Genomic DNA, 24269 nt, shown 5'->3' on the forward strand with positions numbered 1-24269 from the left:
AATATGTAAAAATATTTATGTCAGTCTAATGGATAATAAATACTGTTGGATCAGAAATTGATTAGATTTATTTTCCCCTGAGCAATATGTGCATCTTGTTTGCTTCTGTTTAGCAGGGTAACAACATTCAATAATATTTAATATTGTATTTAAAGACTTTATTTTATACTGAGAATCAGTTTATATGTCAGAACAACATCAACTGTTTAAAAGCTTTACAAAGAAACCTTAGGATATATTAGAGACCAAATGTTGTTTCAACTAAAAACTCCTGGGTTTGCTAAATATGAATGTAGAATTAAATTATTATGTTGTAGTAACTGCATTAAATAAAGTTGTTGTAGATTCACATTTAGACTGAATTTAAATATTTATTTTAAGAATCAAGCACTTTAAGCAAATCCATAAATACATCTGCGTCGTAACAATTAGAGTAAGTGACTTTAGCTGGGACTTGAGATTTTGTTATCAATAAGCTCTCCAGGTGTGTTTTCACGCAGGTTACTCAAGAGGACAGAGCATGTTTCAACATATTGTTATGCAGGGACCAAGCATAAACATGAGCAAGGATGTGGTGAGCTAGGTTCACCTTCTAATGCGATCATCTAACAAAGAGACAGGGTCTGTTGTCAGGTGTTTAGTCTGCATAGCCTATGTTATATTTGCATGCACCATATGCACAGCTACAATTGAATGTGCTAAAAGTGAGACGTATCAGCTTCTGTAACTAGATCTTCATCACTAAAATGTAAAGGTCAATATAGAATCTGCCTGAAGCTTTCCATCCAAACCTTTAATACTGATATTAAAATAAACATTCTACCATCATGTCTAAACAATCATGTATTAACACAAGGGTTAATTTTGCAGGGACAAGACTAAATCCAATAATTTTTTTCTTTCAAATAATTATTTTTGGGCTTTTTGTTGCTTTATTGGTGATGTAGTACAGTGGATAGAGTCGGAAATCAGGGAGAGAGAGAGTTGGGAATGACATGCGGGAAAGGAGCCACGGGCCGGATTTGAACCTGGGCCGCCCGTCTGAAGGACTACAGCCTCCATACATGGGGTGCGCGCACTAATCGCTGCGCCACCAACACCCCGACTAAATCCAATTTTAACAACAGGATGTAAAAATCGTTGTCTATTGCACATTTGGAAATAAAGTTCATACATAACACGTGGGTAGAAGTTTTTTCATATGGTACATTAATAAATGTGCCATGTTATATTATATATATATTATATTATATATATTAGATATCATTGTGACTAAATTCTAGTTATTTGACTTAGCTAGTTTATTGTAAGTTAAACAGTAAGCTAGCCTAGTGGCAAATAATGACAATGATTTGAATCCTAATCTATAACTTGAAACAGTTGCTGCATCACAAGCTTAAAAAGTGAAAAAAAATTGCAGGACATTTCCAAAATGCATAGTTTCCCAATTAAATAACATAGTATATAATCTCCCACATTAGTCAAAGCATGCTGTCCTACTTTAAAATCAACCTTTCCTAAAGTGGGACGACTAAAGATTGCTCTTAATAAAAAATAATCTCAACACATTAGTACAATATTACTGCATCATTTAATACACAAATACATCACTGAGATCATTTGAAAACAATTAGTATTGTTGTTTTTATTTGTTAAGAGATTTATATCCTTAACATTGATTTTGTCCGGATGTCACTGGCCTTGAAGTGGACTTCACAGGGGGTACTTCCTGTTTGGTCATCCTCCTGCTATGATTTATGACATCACATCAGCAAGGTCATGTGATTTCAATAACGTGATAACCCTTCTTGGACTCAACACCTATCGTGTTTCTTCATGTTGTCAAAAAAAGGGATTAATGCACTCAAGCTTGGGTGTCCCACATGAGTCAGTGTCCCACATTACACTACTCAATCTATGTAACATATTTCATCCAAACTACAATGTTATTTCCATCTGAACCAAGAGATTTTTAAGTGTGTTTGCTTATTCATAGGTGTTTTTTAGTGTAATGATAACTCTGGTTAACACTGGCTGGAGGGAAAAGCAATAAAAAATGAAAAAATAATTCCAGTTGTTTCACGTCACAAACTTTTTTTTTATCAATAACTGACCATAGTTTAAAATGATAGATGTTTTAAAACATCACATAATATATGCATCCATGGGGGAGAATGTTCCTGATTTTTTGTACATTTTAACAATTTTACAGAAACAAATGAACCTGTGTTTCAGGGTTAATGCAAACACGTGTTGCTGGGACCAAAAGACATATTATCAATAACTTGGCCTTGGTCCTCCAAATGTGCTTTCCCAAACATAACTGAGCAAAAAAATAGTTGAAAATGGAAATTTGTGTCCTTGGCCTAACCTTAGCTTATACCTTGCCCAACCTGTATTTCAGGGTTAATGCAAACACACGTGTTTCAGGTGTTGCTGGGACCAAAGGATGCATTATCAATAACTTGGCCTGAGTCCTCCAGATGTGTTTTTACACACATAACTCAGCGAAAAAAGGGCTGAAAATGGAAATTTATGTCCTTGGCTGATCAGATAACAGAGGGACACAGTGGGTTTAAAAGGGGCTTCAGGGCAGCTGAGTCGACACAGAGACTCCTACAGGTACTACCATGAAGGCTTTCATTCTTTTGGCCCTCTGTGCAGTGGCATGTGAGTATGAATTTACTTTGAGGGAAATTTAAAAGTCTTTTTGTACATTCAAAGGGTATGAGTGGAAACTCATTAACTTTGACATGTCTCTGAATATTGCTTTCCTGCAAAGTTTATATTCTTTTAAACTCTTCATACCAGATGCTGCTCCCATTGAGGATGACAAGATTGTAGGAGGCTATGAGTGCAGAAAGAACTCTGTGCCCTACCAGGTCTCTCTGAACAGTGGCTACCACTTCTGTGGAGCTTCTCTGATCTCCAGCACCTGGGTGGTGTCTGCTGCTCACTGCTACAAGTCGTAAGTACAGATATTGAAATGTGATGTTCTGTTGCATTCATCTGCTGCTCCCCTGATTCTTACTCTCTCTAACCCATGTGCATTGTCACAGTTCTAAGACGCAATCTTCATGTATATCTCTGCAGCCGCGTCCAAGTGCGTCTTGGTGAGCACAACATTGCCGTCAACGAGGGCACAGAGCAGTTCATCAACTCTGCCAAGGTCATCCGTCACCCCTACTACAGCAGCCGCAACCTGGACAATGACATCATGCTGATCAAGCTGAGCACCCCCGCCACCCTGAACAGCAACGTCCGCACCGTGTCCCTGCCCTCCAGCTGTGCCAGCTCTGGAACCCGCTGTCTCATCTCTGGATGGGGCAACATGAGCGGCTCTGGAAGTCAGTAAAATACTACAAGTCAATCTGAGAAATAGTTCTGTTGCACAATAGGTAATGTACTATCTTTTCATAGGCAACTACCCTGATCGTCTGAGGTGCCTTGATGCCCCCATCCTGAGCGACAGCAGCTGTAGGTCCTCTTACCCTGGACAGATCACCTCCAACATGTTCTGTGCTGGATTCCTCGAGGGAGGCAAGGACTCCTGCCAGGTACCAGCAAAAACCTTCACCACTGCTTCTCAAGTCTTCAAATCAAACTTCAGAACATCTCTGCTTACATGTTATCCTCTCTGTCTGTGTCGTATCAGGGAGACTCTGGTGGCCCTGTGGTGTGCAATGGTCAGCTGCAGGGTGTGGTGTCTTGGGGTTATGGCTGTGCCCAGAGGAACAAACCCGGAGTCTACGCCAAGGTCTGCAACTACAACTCCTGGATCCGCAACACCATGTCCTCCAACTAAAGATACTTCACAGTTATTTGTTTTACCAAAGCAAAACTTTAAAAAATAAAAATCAATAATACCTCATCTTCTTGTCCTATTGCCTGGCAGTACACCTTTGTACTCATTCACATCATTTCAGATATGTTTACTTCAACATCCTACCAGTAGATTTTGTGTGTATTAAATTGCGAGGATATGTCACTTCATTCAAAAGTCATGTCCCTTGGTAAGTGACAAGCGCGTCGAAGCCTCAGCATAATATTATATCACAGATATTGCAGTTATCCTGAACAAAGAGCTGCATAGTCTATTTCCATGTAAGCAGACATTTAGCCCTAAAAAAAGACAGAAGTGATTAAATTTCATACAAAATTGACCTTTATTGATTGAGGACAAACTAAAGCATCATATCATACATACATCATGTCATCAACTGTATACAACAGGAAAACATCTTTAATAATGTTCACGGCTCCAACAAATCAAGTCAGACCCTTCAAGCATGAAAATGTAGTTTTTCAATCGCTGTAAACAATAAATGATGTTCAACAACACTCCTGTAGCACTTCAAGAACATTCTGCATCGCTTGATTTCAGCATTCACGTTACCTTTGGATAACAGAGCCAACTTGTTACCAAAATGTGCGAAAGAAAAGCTGATATTGATTCAGATTGATTTCAGATACAATGACATGATACATGCCATTGTTGTTGACCAGGAGAAAGTAATTCTTGAATAACAGTCTTTATGATTTAGAGTTTTATTTTAAAGATTGAAATTCAAATATTCAGTTATTTAAGTGATTGATGATACTACTTAGTGACAAAACAAGAATTTGTCTTTCTCTGCCCGGATATCCAAACTCAATTGTTCACAGTATTGAGCAGATTTTAATCTCAACCTCCCGAGACTTTCTTCTTCGTGATCAGTTGTTGAATGTATGTTTCCGCCAACTTCATAATAAAAATGCCATGAGCTAAACAGCAATGAGGACAAACAAGGGCTTGAATTGTTCGCTGTTTTTTTCAGGCAGAAGTATATTTCAGTCCATGATCAGTCATTTACAGTAAGATACATTTCTTTTTCAATTTCTTATTTGGGAGAAAAGTATGTAACATTGTCCCTGGGCTGACTCTAGCTTGGCATCAATGTGCTCAATATACAAAATGTTTCCATATCTTGATCACATAAAGTCAAGAGCCCCTTTGTTAATCCACATCAATCAAACCTAAAATGTACTCAGCCTGTCTGTTCTTTTGAATTGAAAGAAGCCTAGTTATAAAGACTAAGGAGCAACTGATGGCTTCTGTTTGAAGTTGAATAATGAAATGGATGAGTTTAGGCTTTCCTTACATTCAGTGTGTAATTTTGAGTCTGAAAACTGAGGCATGACGGATTGAACACATGATTGTGAGCAAACCATATCCTTTTTTAAGTCATTTAAATGTCTCAAACTTTTTTTCAGGTATGAAACAAACAATGTTTATACTTTGTTCTCATGTATACAAGACCCTTGTGTTAATTTAAAATGTGACTAGATATTGGCTTGGTAAAGTATGAACATTTCAGTCATTACACCTGACATCGAGCATGCTGCAAATAATGTTGATAAAGGTCTGAAATGGCAGGATATGTGTTACCACAAACAGCACACTTAAAGCCATCCGATGACCCTTCATTTGATATGCTGGGATTGTGGGTCTGGTACCTTTTCACAGTTCTCAGGGGTGTAATGGGTTTTCCGAGTGCATTTTCATCTGATCTGTCATGACAGGTTTCTCTTGATTGAATAGTTTTACCTGAATCAACACCCTGAATATGAACAGAGGAAACCATGTCCCCTCTGGGTGACTCTTGAATAACTGGGTCTAGATATTTAGAACAGGTGGTCAGAGGAGAGTGGTTGTTCTCGTGTTCTGTATGTAAAACAATGTTGTTGTTAGTCGAGGGAGGTTTAAACATTTTCCTGCTCGACTGCGCATGATCATTCATGGATAAATCAATGTCAGAGACCTTGTGCGTGTCTTGTGTTGAGGAATGGCAAATCTGGTGACTAAAGAGCAAATCCAGGGTCTTGAAGCTGCAGCTGCACTGCTCACACTGATAAGGCAGAGACACTTTCTTTGGTCTGACCTGAACCCACTGGAACTCCGGGTGCTTGCTCATGTGTTGCTTGTATGTCTCCACAAACCGAAAGCCTTGCCCACACAAGGGACAAGTGAAGCGGCCGCGCCTATGTCGATGGATTCTCTGGTGATGCCACAGTTTCTTCCAGTTCTCTAGAGTCTTACCACAGCAGGCACAGGTGTAGCTTTGTGCCGGGGCGTGAGTGAGCATGTGGGCTCGGAGTCTGCCCATGTGTCTGAAGAGTCTCCCACAGCTTGGACATAAATACTTCCTGGGGTCAGAGCGGTTATCTAGTTTGTTTAACTTTGAAACAAGGTGTGAGTGATGGTGAGCAGGTATGATAGTTGACTGGAACGGTTTCTTTAAGTTAGCAGCGTATTTCTTGCGTTTTTTCTGTATTTCACTATTTGCAGCTATGAGTGTAGAAGCTGAAGGATGTCCAGAGGAACACCTGACTGCAGGCACTGCATACTGTACTGATGTCACCATCTCTTCCTCTTTTATCGCAGAGCTGGAGGCGCCTCTGCACAAACTGCGATGGGCATTGTACTCTGACATCACACCAAACAGCTTGTCACAGTACACGCAGCGATACAACTTTGCACCGGAGTGGGCTTTCATGTGGCTGTTGAACGCCTGCAGATGATTCGACACATTCTTGCAGATGTGGCACGTGTACGTAAGGGAAGGCCTTACGCGTCTGTCACTTCTTTCCTCTATACAAGTGTGATTTTTTGCATTACTGTAATGAGTGAAGGATTTCTCACATCGTGTGCAGTTGTAACGCTTCACAGACCAGTGTGTCAGCTCGTGCACACGCAGGAAATAGGCCTGACCGAAAGCTTTGCCACAAATGTCACATTTATAAGGCTTCTCTCCCGTGTGGACACGCACATGTCTAAGGAGGGCAGACTGAAATGGGAATGTTTTGCCACAGTACTGACACGTCTTTTGTTCTCTCTTTTCTTTGGGGACTGGTACCTGGAGTCCAGGGCTGTTCTCATAGTCGGGCTCTCGGATGCTTTCTTCAGATTTGTCGTCGTCAGGCTCCAGGTGCAGCCTTTTTGCATGAGTATTTATATGTGTAGCATACTCAGCGAATGACAACTTGATCTGGCAGTATGGACACTTTCGATACAATTTATTCCTCATGTGCACCTTGAGGTGAAGATTTAAGTTAGAATTTTTGCTAAAACCTTTGCCACATTCTGTGCATTTGTACGGTCTCTCTCCTGTATGAATGCGTTGATGGATGACAAACTGAGACATAAATTTACAAATTTGCCCACAGTAACCACATTTATAAAGAGTTTTCCCCCCTCTTTTAGTGATGATTACATTTGGAATGGCATTTGAGTTAGCTTGCTTGTCCACCTCACTAGAGTCTTCTTTTTCTCGAGGGGCTTCGCTGGCTTCGCTGCCTTCACGGTTCTCTGCAAGCTCTGTTTTGGGCAACAAAACATTATTTATTCTCCTCCTTCTCTTGGCACCTTTTTTGCGTCTTAAGAACTTTCCCTGACTATTTGGACCCTCAGATTTAATGTTGGAGTAGGGATTGAGTCGGGTATTTGACTGTAGCACAGGAGTCAAACAATCCAGCTCTATCTCTGTGTTTTCAGTTTTCAATGCAGGGAGGCCCCCGATAGGTTTAGGTAATCGTTCAGAGGACGTTAAGACATCTGCGCTGGAGGGCTTAGTGTCCCGCAAGCTTGTGTTTTCTGTAGATTCAAGCATGCTGTTTGATTGTGACATCTGGATGCCACTCATGTCTGAAGGCTGTTTTAATTGATCACTGTGAGAGGGACTTGCCAAGTTTCTACTGCTGAAACTCTCTAAGGGAATAACTTTGGACTCCGCTGATGGCTTGGTGGATGGCTGCAAATGTCTTTGTGGCTTTGCACCTTCCTCTTGTTTTGTCTGCAGCTCTTGCCCTATCCCAGACTTCAGGGAGACTTGTCTTCCATTTTCATCTGTATCAGTCTCATGCTTTTCAGAGTTTAATTTCACCTGCTTATCTGTCTCCTCCTTCTTCAAACAGCATGCGTCATTGCCCAACACCACCGATGCCTCCTGGGAAACATCCAGTCTGGATACTTTGGATGGAACTTGCTGGTCAGCCAGTTCAGCCCCTCGTCTTTTAATATCTTGAAAGTTAAATGTATCGCTACTTTCTATGAGAGTCTCTTCAGTTTGCTTGGAGTCTTCCTTGATGTCAGACTCAGTCTTTCCATCCTGTGTCAAAGGCTGTTGTTCTCCTCTACTCCTCAGTATCCGTGCAGGAAAGCTTGTATTAATGGCCCTTTTAACAGCAGCTTTAGGAACCTGTGTTGTGACAATTTTAACGTCAGTTTTTTTTGGCCTACCTCTTCTTCTTTTTGTTGTGCTGACCTCCTCATCTTGAACTGCACCAATATTCAAATTTTTTTTTTTACAAGGTCGCCCTCTTTTTTTGCGGACCTCCACAGGCTGTTCATAGCTGTGTGATGTAGAGCTACACACAGTCGCAGAGGTCATTTCAGAGTTAGCGTCTTTCCCTACCTTTGTTGATGTGTGCTTTTTGTATTGACAGTCTGTTCTGTCTTCTGTTTCACAGTTAACCAGGCTATCTGAGAGTCTTGACGAGTGGGACGTGGGGGCAGGTTCAGTCAGTCCTGTTGCTTTCATTTCCTCCTCCCTGCTGGTGTTCAGGTCCTCTTCACTGCATATCTTGTCTTCAGGTATCTGTCGAAGGAAAGAACATGCATCTGTTTGTCAAAACATGGTAATGGTTTGCAGAACATATCTTCTTAAAATCATCAATAAAACTGTTAATGGCTTATAATTTCACCAATGGTATTATCAGCTTTTAACTCAACTCTATTTAGTAAAGTCCAATAAATACATACTAATCAAACTAAATGTAAACATAGACATTGAATACAAATAGAAAACTCACATGTTGATGAATAAAGATATTTCTAAAATTAGAATAAAACAGTACAATTGAGTATGAGAAGTATTTTCAGCCTTAAGAGATAGTTCTCTTTTCATTTGTTTTACATAAGACCAACAAAATCATGACGATATATTATATATTTTTAATATTCAGACACATAAGGACAGGGTTTCGATTTTTTTACACAGCAAGCTACTCCACAAACTGAGTTATAGCAAATGTCTATTTGTGGTTTTCAAAACCTACCTGCTTGCAGTCAGGAGTGGCATGTACGGAGTTTTGCAGCTGGGATGTCACAGAGGATAACTCAGAGACTGTGTTTTGGTCACCGTGTCCTCTGCCGAAGGACATTTTACTCCCCATGTCCAGATCTGTGGATTAAACAGTGATAAAAGAACTCATTACTCATTCATCACTGAGGTGGATTAGTACAGTAAAATGTAAGAACATCACAATAACTAGGCCAGGGAGGTAAAACTGTAATATATATATAACAAATGATTCATAAATTTAAACTTATAATTAAACCAGAATACATGTCAGGCTAAAAAGGGGCAACACCACAAACCTTTTCCACCATTTGCCTTTTCATTTGAAAGAAATAATGATTTGACATTTATCATGAAAATGTCCAATATCGACTGATATGACATTTTTTTAACACGATAAAATGTTTTATCATATTGCCCAGCCCTAGAAATAGCCACAACAGACTTATTGTTGCAGGTCTCCAAAAACAAATGTACAAAGAACATACCTATCACAGTTGTGATTAAACCTCACGATGTTCTTATTTGTCACAATTACTTAAAAGGTGGCTAACCTCATTGTCATCCCAGGAAATCCAGCAACTATTTGGGGGGGGGGGGGGGGGGGGGGGCAACAACTTCTTTACAAGAAAAAATATTTCTTATGAGTGATTTGAGAACACTAACATTTACTAACGATTAAATAACAGATTGTAGGCAGCTGTAAGAAAGAAATAGTTTATTACTTGACTCAAAACTGAGCCAGACTCTAAATGAAAACAATAAAAACACTTTCAATGAACTCAAAATCAAACCTGCTTGAAAGAAAACAGCCATGAAGCAGATTTTGTGAGAGTGTTAAGTTAACTGGTAAGTCTTTCCTATCTTTTACCACCTGATAGTAACAGAGTAAGTTCCCTTTTAAAACACATATTTGCTGAACTATAAGAAGGAAAGACATTTGACATAATCCATAAGAATTTCTACACTAAGTTTACTTGTACTTTTAGAGAAACCTCACAACTGTTTCATCTCCAGAATGACTCAGTTTGTTATGGACAAAAAACACTCAACAACAAAAAAATTCAAGAGTTTGATTTGTTAAGAACTTGAGGTTAGCATAATAGGCAATGTATAAAACATGTCCTTTGTGGTTTCTAATGTTGTCTTGTCTTTCATCCTCCTCTCAGGTATGAGTGTTTCTAATGAAAAGGAAACAAGTGGATTGTGTTTGTGGTTACCTATCGACACACATACACACACTGAACCAAAAATCTGTCTTTACGGGTCACTAAACATTTATTTCAAACAGCAGTGACAGACATGACAGCCACAGCATTCAGTAATTAATAGAAAACAGCATGCCAAACAATGAAGGCGTTATCTCTGCTAGGCCAAATGGCTACCTCTTGTTATTTCACATTACAGGCCACACGAACTGAGCCGTGAACTACCATGTCAATCCACTTTATTTAATGATATAACCGCTTTTACTTGCTACTTCTCAGTCTTGGCTGCGAAATAAGACAGGTGGTAGTGAACAAAAACTGCTTGCCTGCGTGGGAGAGAGACAACACTGGTCTCCGCGTAGCCATGCACTGACCGCTGTTCAACTAGCGAGCTAGCACTGGCTAGCTCGAGACTAACATCTGCTATGCTGCTGCTTGGCACTTTTTAAAACATTGGTCTGTGCGCTTTGATTTTTTTTTGTGAGGATCTGGTTTTCTCCTTTTCTTTCAGGGCAGTTTGCAGCAGTGAGCCACTCGATATCCAAGTACAAAGCAACCCGAAAAAAATGTCAATCACGCCGAGCAAGCGCACATATTGGGTGGATACTTCAAGTGCTGTGGAGCATTTTGGAATATTTGATTTCAACTTCTCACTATTGAATTGTAAGCTTCAGTGTTACTCAGTGCCGATCAGTTCAAGTAATGACATTAACCACTAACAATTATATTTGTCCAAATATGTTGTTTATCCTACCTTAAGGTGAAAACTTTTTACTCCTTCAACGAAAACAAGCTTCCAAACAGCACTTGAACGCAGCATCCATTCTTTCGGATGTATTTACCTCATCAAAAATGGACGCACAACATCCTTTTCTATGAAATAGGTCCCTCTGCTGGACTAAAGGATATTGCTTGCAGCTGTAACAAAATTGAACAATTCATATTTTATTAATTCCACCACACCTACAATAAAGAGCAATAAATAGTCGTAAAATGACCTCATGACCTGTTAATCAGACCTTTGTCTTGTAAAATAATTTTCTTAAGCTGCAATGACATTGTTATATGAACTACCAACAACTAAGTATAAACAGTGATCTAATGTTAAAATCACTGTACATTGTCTATGTATCTAGTGATAAACCTTTTATAAATTGTACTTGCTGCCGATTATACAAGGTATTGGAGCTATTTAATTGTGGTTAGAATTAGTTTTTGTATTTAGTTTACTAATATTTGGGTGGTGTTGTTTATTTAATTATTCTACACGTTTTCTTTATTTCGAAAAGATTTTGGGTAACGTTTTATTTTTTGCTAGTTATTTGTTTAGTAAATTTAGTTTTGCATTAGTATTTTTGTTAGGTATTTGGGTAACACTGTGGGCACCGGAGATTATTTAAGTAAGAGGCAGGTAGAGGACCAGCATGCACCTGGGTGGGCCTATTGTTTTTTACCAGGTCAAGAGAGGCAGCGGGAGCCACGATTTTCTTTGTTCTTTTGTTTGTTTTCCTCAAATAAACCAGCAAAATACTGCAGCTCTTGCATGGACATTGGATTTCTTTTGCCTGCGTACATCACTTCCCCCACAGTGCATCAGTGGTCACTTGATTATTTTTGATATTAGTTTATTTTGTTTGTTTTTTGGACAAATAGCCACTACACAAGGCTCTTCATTTCCAACAAAGGTCAAAGACATTGTCAGTTTAAAAATATAGTTTAATACAACATACTGTATTCTATAAGTGACAAAGCTGGTAAGAACACGGGGTATTATGGTAAATTCCAACAGCCTCACAAAACATTCTGATCATACTAAGGTATATTTAAAAACATATTTAAAAAACACAAAACAACTATTCAGCTGTAACTGGTTATCCCAGCAACGGGTAAACCATGAACATACATTTTCATCATATAATCAACTGTTACATCTTCTAAGATCATTGCAGTACAACCACCATCGACCATTGGGAAGGATATATTTAAATGTTTACTGACAAAAAATAAAAATAAATCCAGCTTAATAAAGATGCATGTTTGAAGTCACTTTTTGTTATAACTGTCTTTATCTTGTAACATAGTGTGGAGAAAGCCAGGAAGCAGTGTAATACTGTGCCATTAACCTGATCAGTTAAGATGCTTCAACCAGAAGCTGCCGTCTTTTTGTACTTGGTCCAATTTTTTTTTTTTAAATTGACATGCACGGTTGATGGGCCTCTCCACTCAGGTAATCAGGTCTTAATAGGAACAGATGAGGTGACTTGGTAAATCATCTCAGCAGGTTTGTCTGGACCCTTTTCCACGATATAGCAGTCATCATCATCCATATCCACTTCGGTTCCGCCATTCACAGGAGCCACCCCCTGCGATTTTTCTAGATTGACAGCCATGACTTGGTGTATCTTTATGTTGCCGGATGCTGGAACCCCAAGTATTATCTCACCATTCATCTGAACTGGATGTTGGCCTGCCACTGGTGTCACCATCTTTAATTTGTGGTTCTTTCTGCTACCTCGCAGTGCCATGAACTCCTGTGCTTTGACACACTTGTGCCTCTGTAGGAGCTGAGGAGTTTCAAAGGGAACGTAACAGACTCGACATGTGAATTCATTTGGTCTTGAGGATGTCTGCGTGGGTCTACTTTGTAAACTAAATAAGACCGTTGGGGGCCTCTTCGTCTGTCCAGAGGGGGTCACAAGACGCCCTTGGCTGCCTTTGATGGATGCACTAGGATTTCGACCGTAGGTCTTGTGTGGCAGGGAGACGAATGGTTTGGTTGGATTTGTATTCTGTCTCCTAAACTGCTGCGATGGAGAGACATGAAGCCCCTGGTTGCTTTGATTGTATGTTCTGATATTCAAGTTTTTCAACTGAAGGGTTGAATTGCCGAGGGTTGTCTGACTTCCATTGTTGCCTGCACTGGGATTCTGGCTTTTTAAATTTAGGAATGACGTGACCTCTGGCTCCTGAGGAGGAGGAAGAGCCAGATTCAGACTCCTGACAGGCCCTGCTTCATTTGGCACCTTGTAACCTGCCGGTCTTGCAGTAATGAGTTTGAATTTGGTAGTATTGCTAGGTGCGCTACAAACATGGAAGCGAGGCACTATCTTTTTGCTGGAGAGCAGCAGCCCACATCCTATACAGCCTGAAACTTTAAATAGAGCATGCGAACTGTGATGGGATATAAGGGCTGTCTTTGAAGTAAAACACTGCCCACATTTACTGCAGGAGAACATTCTTTTCTTGCTAAACGTGCGCACTGTTTGCAACAACACTACTGGCTGGTAAATTGTCCAAAGATCCACTGTCGGTGCACCTACGCCAGCAAAAATATTCTTCATGTCTGTTGCCGAAGAGACAGGATTTTGGAGCATAGTTGCCTCTGACATTGAAGGGTACAACTCAGGCACTTGTCGTGAAATCAGCGCAGACTGCATGGGAACTTGAGGCATATGAGCTGAAGTCATGGGTACCTGCAGCATCGGCTTCACTGGCAAAGAAATTGATGGCATATTTCCTAATTTAGGTGCTTTCCAAACAACTTCACCCGTCTGTAATCTCTTCAGCTGTGCTTCCTCTGCAATGCGCTTCTCATTCCTGCGCTTCCTTATTGTTTCATGATCAAGCACTTGGTGTCCTGGTTCATGTGTAGTACTGTGCTCCAGCATGTCATTGTATTCGGTGAACTCAGTTCCACAGGAGCAAATGTGACTTGCAGCAGAACACATATGTTCCTCAAGGCATCTTCTATCTGCAAATATCTGCTCACAGCTGAAACAAAACCTCCCGGCGTTCTTCAACTCTTGTCCTAAACCATCCTCCAGGATGTTGTGCAGTTTTTGCCTCCCTCTCTCCATGTTCACGTTGGACACGGATGTGTTCACTGTTGAAACGGAGCAGACTTAGGCACCTAACCTGTTATAAGACAAGTTATACAATACTTTAAATCAAACAGGGCATCATTAAAACAACAAAATGTTGAATATATCGTATCATACTGTATTTATATGACTAGAAAGAGCTTATCGTGCTAAATGCTACATACAAAAATGAAATGCTTTCTAGGGTAAGCACTGACAGCTGCACTAACTAAAAGTCATAAATAACATTTTAACATTTTAAGAGTATTTGCTGTTTGAATGTGAACACAACCATCTGAACTCTGTACAGATATGAAACATGTTCCCTGTCGACACATCATATACAATCATTCAGGCTTTACGTTTTAACTATTAAAACTGACTATCTGGATGAATATGTAGGAGAGTTACCTTTTATTCTTTTATTGTCATTTTGTTGAAGGCGCGCTTGCTACTAGCCTACAATGCTATCGATAGCCTCTGCTAGCTCCCGTAATGTAAAGATGGCTTACCTTCACATTAAATTACTTCAAATCCAGCTGTCTCGGTAGTCGGATATACGGCTGAAACAATCCACCGATAGCGTGTCGATCGTCTTTTTCAGACATTCACACACTGGAAGCCGGTGTTTAATAATAGGACTTAGCCTGTTAGCCACATAAAAACAGAGGAGGAAGTGTCCACCCTCTTCTTCTGTGTATGGCGCGCTTTGCTTTGACAGGCACAAATCGTGTAGTGTTCTTCTACTCTATACTGACACCTACAGACTGGAGGTCCTCTTAATACTACTTTACCTGGATCCAAATGTTTCGTTTGGCTGTTCAAATAACTTTTTAAATTTGGCCTGGATCAGACTCTGATCTGTGGGAATCTAATATCAGAATCGGATCAAAATCGTTTTGTTTTTTTGTTATTAAATTGCCAAGTTAATTTACACATACCAGGAATTTGTCTTGGTGTAGACTATTTGTTGCAGATCCCACTTCCCCTTTAAGCCTAGTCTGAACCAATCAGGCCACACCTGCAGCAGGCCATGCTCACTCCTTTAGTTTGCTTCACACTGCTGAGCTGCATGACAGGCTGACAACTCTATTGTGACTCTGATAGATGCATTATTTGAGTGAGTACCTGATGTGTAAATATATGATTTTGTGCCTTTATGAGATTGTTTAGTTAGTACGTAATTTGATTTATTGGTGTGGCCCTGATTATTGTTTTCCTTTTTCTTTAAGAGTTAAATCATCTGACCACTATGCCTGTCACAAGTGGAATGAAGTTTGTTGTGAAATAAAGCATGAAGAAACTCTCCTCTGGTCCCTGCACTTTAATTGGTGTACCACTGCAGAAGCTCTAGTTTTGAACTGGTTTTACATACACTTTCTACACTATTGGTGCAAAAAACTGTAAATAAAGGAAATAAGGCAAACATAGCAAGAACTTAAATAATAAAATATGAAAGCAATTACAACATAAAATATACAATTTAAAAATATAAGAAACACAAAATGTACAAAATGTGAAATGGAGGATCTGTGTAGCTGACAATGAAACAAATCTAGAAGTGGCCAAAATGTTATTTGAAAGGATCAGATTTCATGTGACTTGTGTTGTTTCACATTGTCATAAATAAACCAATTGTGAGCCACATGGGAGCATTAAAAAAAAATCAGATTAAGGTGAATTTTACTTGCAGTGTGAACGCAGCTGTATGCAGCCCACTGCAAGCCTTAATGATTAATTCCCATTTTTGGCTCTGATTTGAGTGTATAGTTTGGATGTTCACATGACTTTTAAAAGTCTGTTCTTTATTAGATTCCTGTGAACTGGTCATGGCCCTGAAGTGACCCGCATACATTAAAACAACCACAAACACCTCACATGCAGCACAGGAGAGAGATTATTACACAGTAGGAAAAACTGATGTTCATCAACCACTTTCAGAGGGCCGAAAAAATGGTTCACTTATTAGGACACATCACCACGGTTATTAATGCTGTTCAGATAATGTTCAAAATAATAAAACAACCTGTATGAAACTCAGTTTACTAGCTAATTAGATCTCTTGATCACATACCTCTGTGAGCTTTTCAAGAGAGGAAGAGAGAGAGAGACGAACACATTCTTTTAGTTTCCTGTTATTATTATTTATTTTAAGTATATGATCATGAAATATATTGATTCTTTAGTTATCATCCTACAAGATAGCCTGAAAAACTGAAGCCTTCTACTTTTTGTAGATATAAGATTTCAAATTAGTGTACTTACTGCTTTCCAACATTTTAAAATATTAAGCCCAATGCCCCACTGTATTTTAAACTTTTAGACATGCCACATATGACTAAATAACGAATTCAAGGAGATAAAAGGGTTACTATAGATCTATTGTGCATTAAGTGATATTATAAGCATTGATTTGCACATTCACAATCAGTATGTTTTTATTTACTGCTCTTCCTGCATTTGTCGCAGCAGCTGTTTTTTTTTTTGGGGGGGGGGATTATGTGTTTATCTTTTTCATATTGTTTAATATCATAGTTTTCTCTGAGTTCAATATGATCTGCGGACAGCAGACTTGTCCATGATTGTGAAAACAATGGGTTTGCAATGTGAGCTTGACTGGTAACTCTTGGAAATAGACGAAACAATCCTCAGTCTGATCACAAGCAAGCTAGTGGCCTCTAAACACCAGGATCCCCTAGTGGTAAAGCAAGACATCTTGCATTTCAGCTGTGTGCACTTTGGAAGAGTAAATAGGACTATTTGTGATCAACCTATTGGTGTTAATTATGGTGAACATACTGGCTTCCATCACTCAAATCCACCCTTATCGTCATCTGGTCCATGCTACCACTGCCAAGGACGAAGGGATTCCACTGAAAGGGTTCTTCCATGATCCTGAGACGTGCAGGAGAGATGATGGACAACTACCACGGCATCATCACAAAGGCCCGATCCCCCAACTGACATCCACTTTTTTTTGGACACAAGATATTGTATCATTTTTAAATCTCCACATCTGACTCATGAATGCATTACATTTTTAGACTCTACATTATTCATTATTCTATGGACATTTAAACACCCCTGAGTAAATATCATGCATGTTACAGCATGTTATTAGTTGGACTCCACAGACATCCTTGTATGTGAATAACTACTTGGTATAATATCTATGTATGTATGTATCTATCTATCTATCTAGCCTGGCTGTAGCATCATTACCATAAATACTGAGCTGCTATCTTATTAATAATCTAGCCTCACCAGAAATTAGCTTGCATTATCCCGTATATAACCCAAAAGTAGATGAACCCGATCAACACCAAAACGCACCCCACTACATCTCAATAAAAACCACTTAACTCTTATTAACATAGGAAAATAAATGTCAACAATTTGTATCTGGTATACTCAATGGGTACTCTAAATACACCACATTATCATCAAGAGTGGAACAAAGACCCAGTTAGAAAATGTATTAATTCAGTTTACAGATTTCATATTACGCACACTCTTCACGACAAATTTATTTTACTTCAGGTTTAATTTATGATTGACTTAACACTTGGTAAATTTTGATAGCGATATTAAAATAATTTCTAAATAATCTTAATAGTGTTTCTCTAGGACAGCATCTTTGCCATTTGACAAAACAAAACTTTCTTTTTTACACACTAGTATCTTTATTAACATCACAAACAAGCTACATCACATTCTTGTGATAAAGTTTGATTACCAAACACTCATTTACACATTAAGTAGGCTGTGTGATAAAATTAAGTTGATTAAACAAAATGTACATTGTAGTAAAGCTTTCTTTACATTGTGAAGCTACTAAAACTCTCGTAGAGTTGAATTTTAAAAAGTTTTAAAAAATGGCTGTACAATGTCATCATCTCCGGACAGTAGAAAAAAAAAGAATCAACAAACAAAAAAACTAAATTAGAAATGAGCCTATGGGAAGAGCACAACATAATAACATTTCCTTTTTTTACCTCAATGCACAACCTTCAGGTTAAGGTTTTTGAAACGATGAAATGACATTAAGAAGCTAGTTGTTCTTGTGGTTTTCGATTAGTGTCTCCAGCCATGATGCGATGAATCCTTCTGCGATGGTTTTTGAGTGACTTTAGGCTTGGATATGTACCCTGGCAAACATCACAACGATATGATTCAGACTGTTTGTGGGTAAGCAGGTGTTTCTGCAAACTTTCTACAGTGCCAAACCAGCGAAGGCAAACAGGGCAACGCACAGGCTTTATGGACGGCTTTATGGGCGGTTTGCAAGCCCCGCTCCTCTGGTGAAATAAAAGACTGATTGTGTTTGGGAAGTCAGAGTTGCAATGTGAACAGTGATAGGTTTTGGGCAGGTTTAGGGACGGGTTTGTAGCTCGTGCACCTTTGCATCGATTCCAGGTTAAATGCCTTCGAAGGGAACAACGAGTGGCAAAGGTGTTGCCACATCGTGTGCAAACAAGCCGTTGCTGTTTTAAGGATGGATTTGGATGCTGCACTGCTTTGACAGTTTGCTTTGGTGCAGGCTGATGCACTGAGGGAGGTGACTGCTGTGGAGGCCTCTGCTGCTGAAATCGAAGTAAAAGAGGTTGTGATCTTTGTGGCTGTAATCCTTTCAGCAGTTGGTGATGAGGATGCATATGAATCTGCAAATGTACTTCATAGTCTGCCCAAGAGCTGACAGTCTCTCCACAAGATGGACATGTGTATGATTCCTGTGCATGCTTCTGCAAATGCTCTAGGAGAAGCCGAGGTGACGTAAATCCAACACCACACTCGCATGTCACTCTCCTTGGAAGTACTGAGGGCAATGACATAATACCCCAGTTGCCTCCATCATCCGCCTGGGTTTGACTGTCTGCTGCATGGCCTGTTGCACTCTGTTGAACAGTCCCTTCTGCAGCATTTGATATTGTTCGTTGCAACTGACACTTCTTTCTGTGAACCATCATGTTATCTTTGCGGTTAAAGACCCTCCCACAAACAAAACAAGGAAACATTGGTCTATTGTTGTTGGAATTTGGTTGCTTGGCACCCTGAGGACCACCCTGTGCCACAACATTTAGTCCCCGTGGCCTAAACCCACACAACCGTAGATGGCGCCTCAAAGTAGCAGGCCGACTGTAGGTTTTCTGGCACCTGGTACAAGGGTAACGTTTTACACCATCTCTGACAAAATAGCGTAGGCTAGGGATTGCTGTCTCTGCGTGTTGGACTAACGGAGATTTCTTCCCCTCAGCACCTTTATCAGCTTTCTCTGCAGGGCTAAGAACCTCCATTTCATCATCCAGGGGCATTGTCCACTGCTCTTCATCACTGCCTTCTTTATCATCTGCTGATGAATCCCAGCAACCCTTTCCTTCTTCTTTCTGTTGCAAAACTCCACACAAAGCAGCATCCTTACTCAGCTCCATCACAGAAGATTTGGGATAAAATGGGGAAAAGCTCTTTTCTGGATGAGCCCAGGCCAGCTGTGAAACTGCAGACTGATCTGAATCTGGAGAGGTAAACTCAACCTTGATATGACTATTAACTTCAGTGCCCACAGCAACACTCTTGGCAATTTGAGATCCAGCAATAAACTCATCTGTTTTGACCTTACTGTTTGATCTAAGTATTAGCATTTTCTGATCAGGGGAATTGGCCAGTCCAGGGGGCGCTGACCTCGGGCCCTGGCACTTGTGCATTTTTAAGTTCCATCTCCGTGCATAGCTGTGCTTGCACAACGGACAAAAGAAAACTTTTCTTGCATTGTTTTGACTATGGAATGGCATTATTTTAGGAGAAATTGGTGACTTGTTTTTGAAAGAGCTTGACAGCTGTGTCTTGTTTCCCACTTGAGGGCATACATGATTGTCATTTAACGGTACACGCCCAATGATCAGTTGTTTGCAGCGACGGCAACATTTAATCCTCTCTTTTTTGTGCAAGAAATGATGCTCTGTCAGTCTGTCCAAGTTTTGAAAGACCCTACGACAGCGGCCACATTGATATCTCCCATACATGCTATTATTGCCAGGGTCCTTAAGCTTTTGACGAGTTTCAAGTACCACAACAGGCGAGAAAGTCTTAGTCAGAGAGACAACTCGCTTTTTACTGGACTCAAGAACTTTGCTGATGGAAGGAGCTTTTGTCTTTATACCAGGTGTTGAAAGCAGACGCCTCAACTGGGCAATTGAAAGATCATTTACTGGGGAATCCTCAGTTTTTGCTCTTGGTGTTACGTCAACTTGGACCACTTCTTCCTTTGGGGTTACAGTGTTATCAATCTCATTCGGGGGTTGAGAAGCTGGAGAACACTTCCTGTATGCTGATGCTAGCAGCTTCATAAGGGCATTATTTTTGGGTAAACTCTCACTATTTTCAAAGGTATGCACTGAATTTGTTGTGTCCTGGAAATGTGTGTCCTCTACAGTATCTGGCATTTGCTCTGATTTGGCTGACATGTTCTCAAGTAGTTTGTCACTTTCATCTTGTGGGGGTGTACACTGGCCTTGAGGAAGGGTTACTATGGCAATACCATCTTCCAAGCTTACATCTTCTTTACTGTGTGTTAATGGGGATAGTTCAACAGCTGGGGGCCTTGAGGTAGAAGGACAACTAAGGACCAAATCATTTTGGTTGGTCAGAGATTTAGCACACCCAGTTCCAGAGAGAGTACAGCTATTATCAACGGGGGGAATTTGCTGTGGTTGAGAAGCACAAGAAACATGAGATTGCTTATGCTCGAGCATAAGACTAAAGTCCTGAAATTCCTCTCCACAATCACAAATATAAAAAGAAGGTAAAGGGCTCTCAGGAATAAGTGTGGATGGACTTGGTTGCTCAGTGGATGAGTCTCTACTTGAAACCAGCGTTTCATGTGGGCTGCTGCTAGGCTGTGGAGGAGCAGGGGCCTTGGGGAGTTCACTCGCATGGGTTGCCTGATGTACTAGCAAGGAGGCCAATCCTGTGAAGGTGGCAGAACATGCCACACAACGAAACACTTTTGATGATGAAGTACTTCCCTGTAACCCAAGCATCATGGCAGCCAAACACACAAGGCAATCCAGGCGTTGATTTCATGCAATCGAGCTTCCTGTAAATCACACAAAACAAACAGAATGTCACGGTTTAACATTTGCAAATAATATTTTTTCAATAATAGTCTTTCTAGTTGTTCTAAGTAAACCGAAGACACTACCGAAGACTCTAAGTAAGTCTTAATGGTTTACCCTTTTCTGAACTTACATTTATATATATATTTTTTTAAAGATTTATTTTTGGGCTTTTTGTGCTTTTAATGGAGAGATGGGACAGTGGATAGAGTCGGAAACCAGGGAGAGAGAGATTGGGGAGCGACACGCGGGAAGGAGGCCACAGGCACCCGGGCCGCCCGCTTGAGACGACAGCCTCAATACATGGGGCGCGCGCCCTAACCATTGCACCACCAGCGTGCCCAAACTTACATTTATATTGATGCAAAACAAATGAAATTTAAGTATAGGGAAAGTAGATTATTATTTTTTAAATATGGTCATTAAAGAAAGTCTCACAGAGCATCTAATGAATGCCCTTGATTGCAACATGAAGAGACAAAGACCTGCCTTCAAATCTATCAGGTCTTCTGCAGAAATGGGAACACCTCCAACAGCTACAGATTCATGCCCCATTTCCAACAGCTTTGTATAGCATGCTGTATATTTGCATCCCATCATTTGCAGAAGGCAAAGGTGATGCAGACCTGTGATACATATACATTCATATTGATTTGAGAAAAGGGCTTAACCATGACAGTCTTACTGAGCTGGAACCCAATTTGAAGTCATGTTTGGTCCCAAATACAAGTTACCAGAAATCTGACATCCTTGTATGTAAGAAAACAAAGTTAATGTAACAGATGTTCAGGTCTAAATAAAGTAAACAAATAATGAATATCACACACACATCATCAGAGAGTCAGTGTGCTAAATTTACTCACAAGGCACAAGGTCCTAGAGTCACTTTACTCAGTTGATTTTGTTGGAGTACCCCCAGCAGCAACTGTTCCAGGTAAAAAGAATAAAATCAATAAATCAATGATGTTTTTCTATTGCATACACCTCATGGAATCTCCATTAAATAATTATTATATAGTAATAATTAATTTTTTGATAGCAAATAAATATTTGAATTCATTATTTTCTGACAACACCAAAGCACTGCCAAACCAGGAACCTATTCACGGTGCTTGGACTGTTAAATGGTCTATCTGTCCAATATTTGCAGCATTTCAAAATCTAGGAGTGTTGAAATGAATAGTTTCTACGATGCAACCCGGTGCGGATGTGAACGATTCTGCATTGCTGCAGTGACAGAACATACATCGGTTATTGCAAACTGACATTACTTGTAGATTTCCCAGAAACAGCTGGACCTATAGGATTGATTTATTTTTTGGTAAACAATGTTGATCAACAATCATATTGACATTGTTTTTGAAATCCTCTCAATAACAAAAAGGGGAATTCCTATTAATCTGCTTTCATCCAAGACGACTGCTTGTCTTTATGGATGAATAAGTAGCCATCATGTACACAATTATCCACAATAACCACCAAGTACAATCCTTCTTAATGTTCTAAGATCATTCTAGCAGTGTTATGTAGTTTTCATACTTGGGTAACAATTAAGCTACTACAACAATTTACCACTTAATGATATCTGATTTTTCAAAATGATGTACCATTCTGATGGCTGCTTGGCTCTATCTGAAGATGTTAATCATCCTGAGATGTTGGGTTGCTGTCTTTATGTTTATTGACGTATACATGGGGGGGGGGAGCTTTGGGTAATACATAAAAAGACCACAACATAATCTATGATCTTTAATCAGAACATGCAAAGTTGACGGGGATTGAAGCCTTATAGCACCTTACTTTAACCGACTGAGAAAATTAAGACAAGCTTAACAAGCCTCCAAATTGAGGTGAACATAAACAAAACAACAAACACAGAGAGGACCATTGCTCTCAACACAACATATCTGGGGTGCAGCGCTCGTATTGTTAGCTTGCTGTTGCTGATGAGCACACTAAAGTTGTTTTCCAAAAGGCGTTACTGTTAAACGCATAAAGCATTACAGTTTGAATGACTTACACATGTATGCAAATAAGACTTTCACACGAAGTGTATTAATGTGCAGCGTTTGAAGCTTTGCACTTCACATAAACAGACACTAACATCTCAGATGGGTTGCTAGTGCAAGCTAACCAGGGGGAGGTGGCCGACCACGTTCATGAAGAAGGCCGGAGAATTGAAAAACTGACATGGATATGTGGACCAGCTTCTGCACTACAATACTCAACCATCTTTATTTTCATGTACTTACCAACCACAGGAGCCAGGACCTTATCCCTCGAAGCGAAGCAACAATGGCTGGGCATGAAGAAGAAATGGCTCAATAGACATCTGGTCATGCAGAGACCATGAACTCTCTAGGGAAAGGCTTTCGGTGCAGCTCTCCGGTGAAAAAAAAACCGTGATACTCCGCCAAGAGGTTGAGCGGCGAGCTGAGAAGGTTGAGTGCTGCAGCTTCGATAGGCGCGGATCGGAAAGACACAAGAGGTTGTTCCGCGCATGCGCAGTCCACAGCCCACTACAGAAAGGAGAGTGAAGTGCCTACCGGTAGTTTTGCACCATGGCTTCTATGCGATTTGTCGCTGTGGTTGCAATTGAAATTGCAGGCCATGTGATTATTCTGGCTGAAAGAATTTGCGAATAGAAAAAAAAAAGTTAAAGCCAGACAAATGAGAGGACTTAATTTCCCAGCAATGGGTCCACGGTGCACAATCCATTTGATTCTAGTTTATCTTATGCATTGCATTTGTATTATTTGTTAGGCCCTATTGCACTTTTGGGCTTGACTAGACGTTAATACAGTATGACTAGTGTCACCTCAAGGGCTGCAAGCACACAGTATCCACCTTTAATACAGCCTGTTCAAAACGTATGGTTACACTATTATACAGCTTTACTGTTATACAGTAAACCTACAGTAGAAGCAGTAACAGGTGAACATGTTCGTGTAAATGATGGAGCCAGCAGGA

The 24269-nt window shown here is 40.0% G+C and overlaps 2 protein-coding genes across 2 annotated transcripts; one reads left to right on the forward strand and one right to left on the reverse strand.

Moving 5' to 3' along the window:
- The first annotated feature begins 2514 nt into the window (after positions 1 to 2514).
- On the forward strand, positions 2515 to 3871 carry LOC109986634 (trypsin-3). Its single transcript, XM_020637359.3, has 5 exons — positions 2515 to 2670; positions 2812 to 2968; positions 3094 to 3347; positions 3421 to 3557; positions 3656 to 3871. The coding sequence occupies exons 1-5, from the start codon at positions 2631 to 2633 to the stop codon at positions 3803 to 3805; spliced, it is 738 nt and encodes a 245-aa protein (XP_020493015.2). The 5' UTR covers positions 2515 to 2630; the 3' UTR covers positions 3806 to 3871.
- A 271-nt stretch (positions 3872 to 4142) lies between these two features.
- Positions 4143 to 10921, reverse strand: si:dkeyp-84f3.9 (zinc finger protein 62 homolog). Its single transcript, XM_020637447.3, has 3 exons — positions 10654 to 10921; positions 9097 to 9221; positions 4143 to 8636 (listed from the first exon to the last, which is right to left on the reverse strand). Exons 1-3 carry the CDS (start codon positions 10691 to 10693, stop codon positions 5361 to 5363), a joined length of 3441 nt encoding a protein of 1146 aa, XP_020493103.2. The 5' UTR covers positions 10694 to 10921; the 3' UTR covers positions 4143 to 5360.
- Between the last annotated feature and the right edge of the window lie 13348 nt (positions 10922 to 24269).

This window comes from Labrus bergylta, chromosome 8 (genome assembly GCF_963930695.1).
Source record: "Labrus bergylta chromosome 8, fLabBer1.1, whole genome shotgun sequence".
Lineage (NCBI taxonomy): Eukaryota > Metazoa > Chordata > Actinopteri > Labriformes > Labridae > Labrus > Labrus bergylta.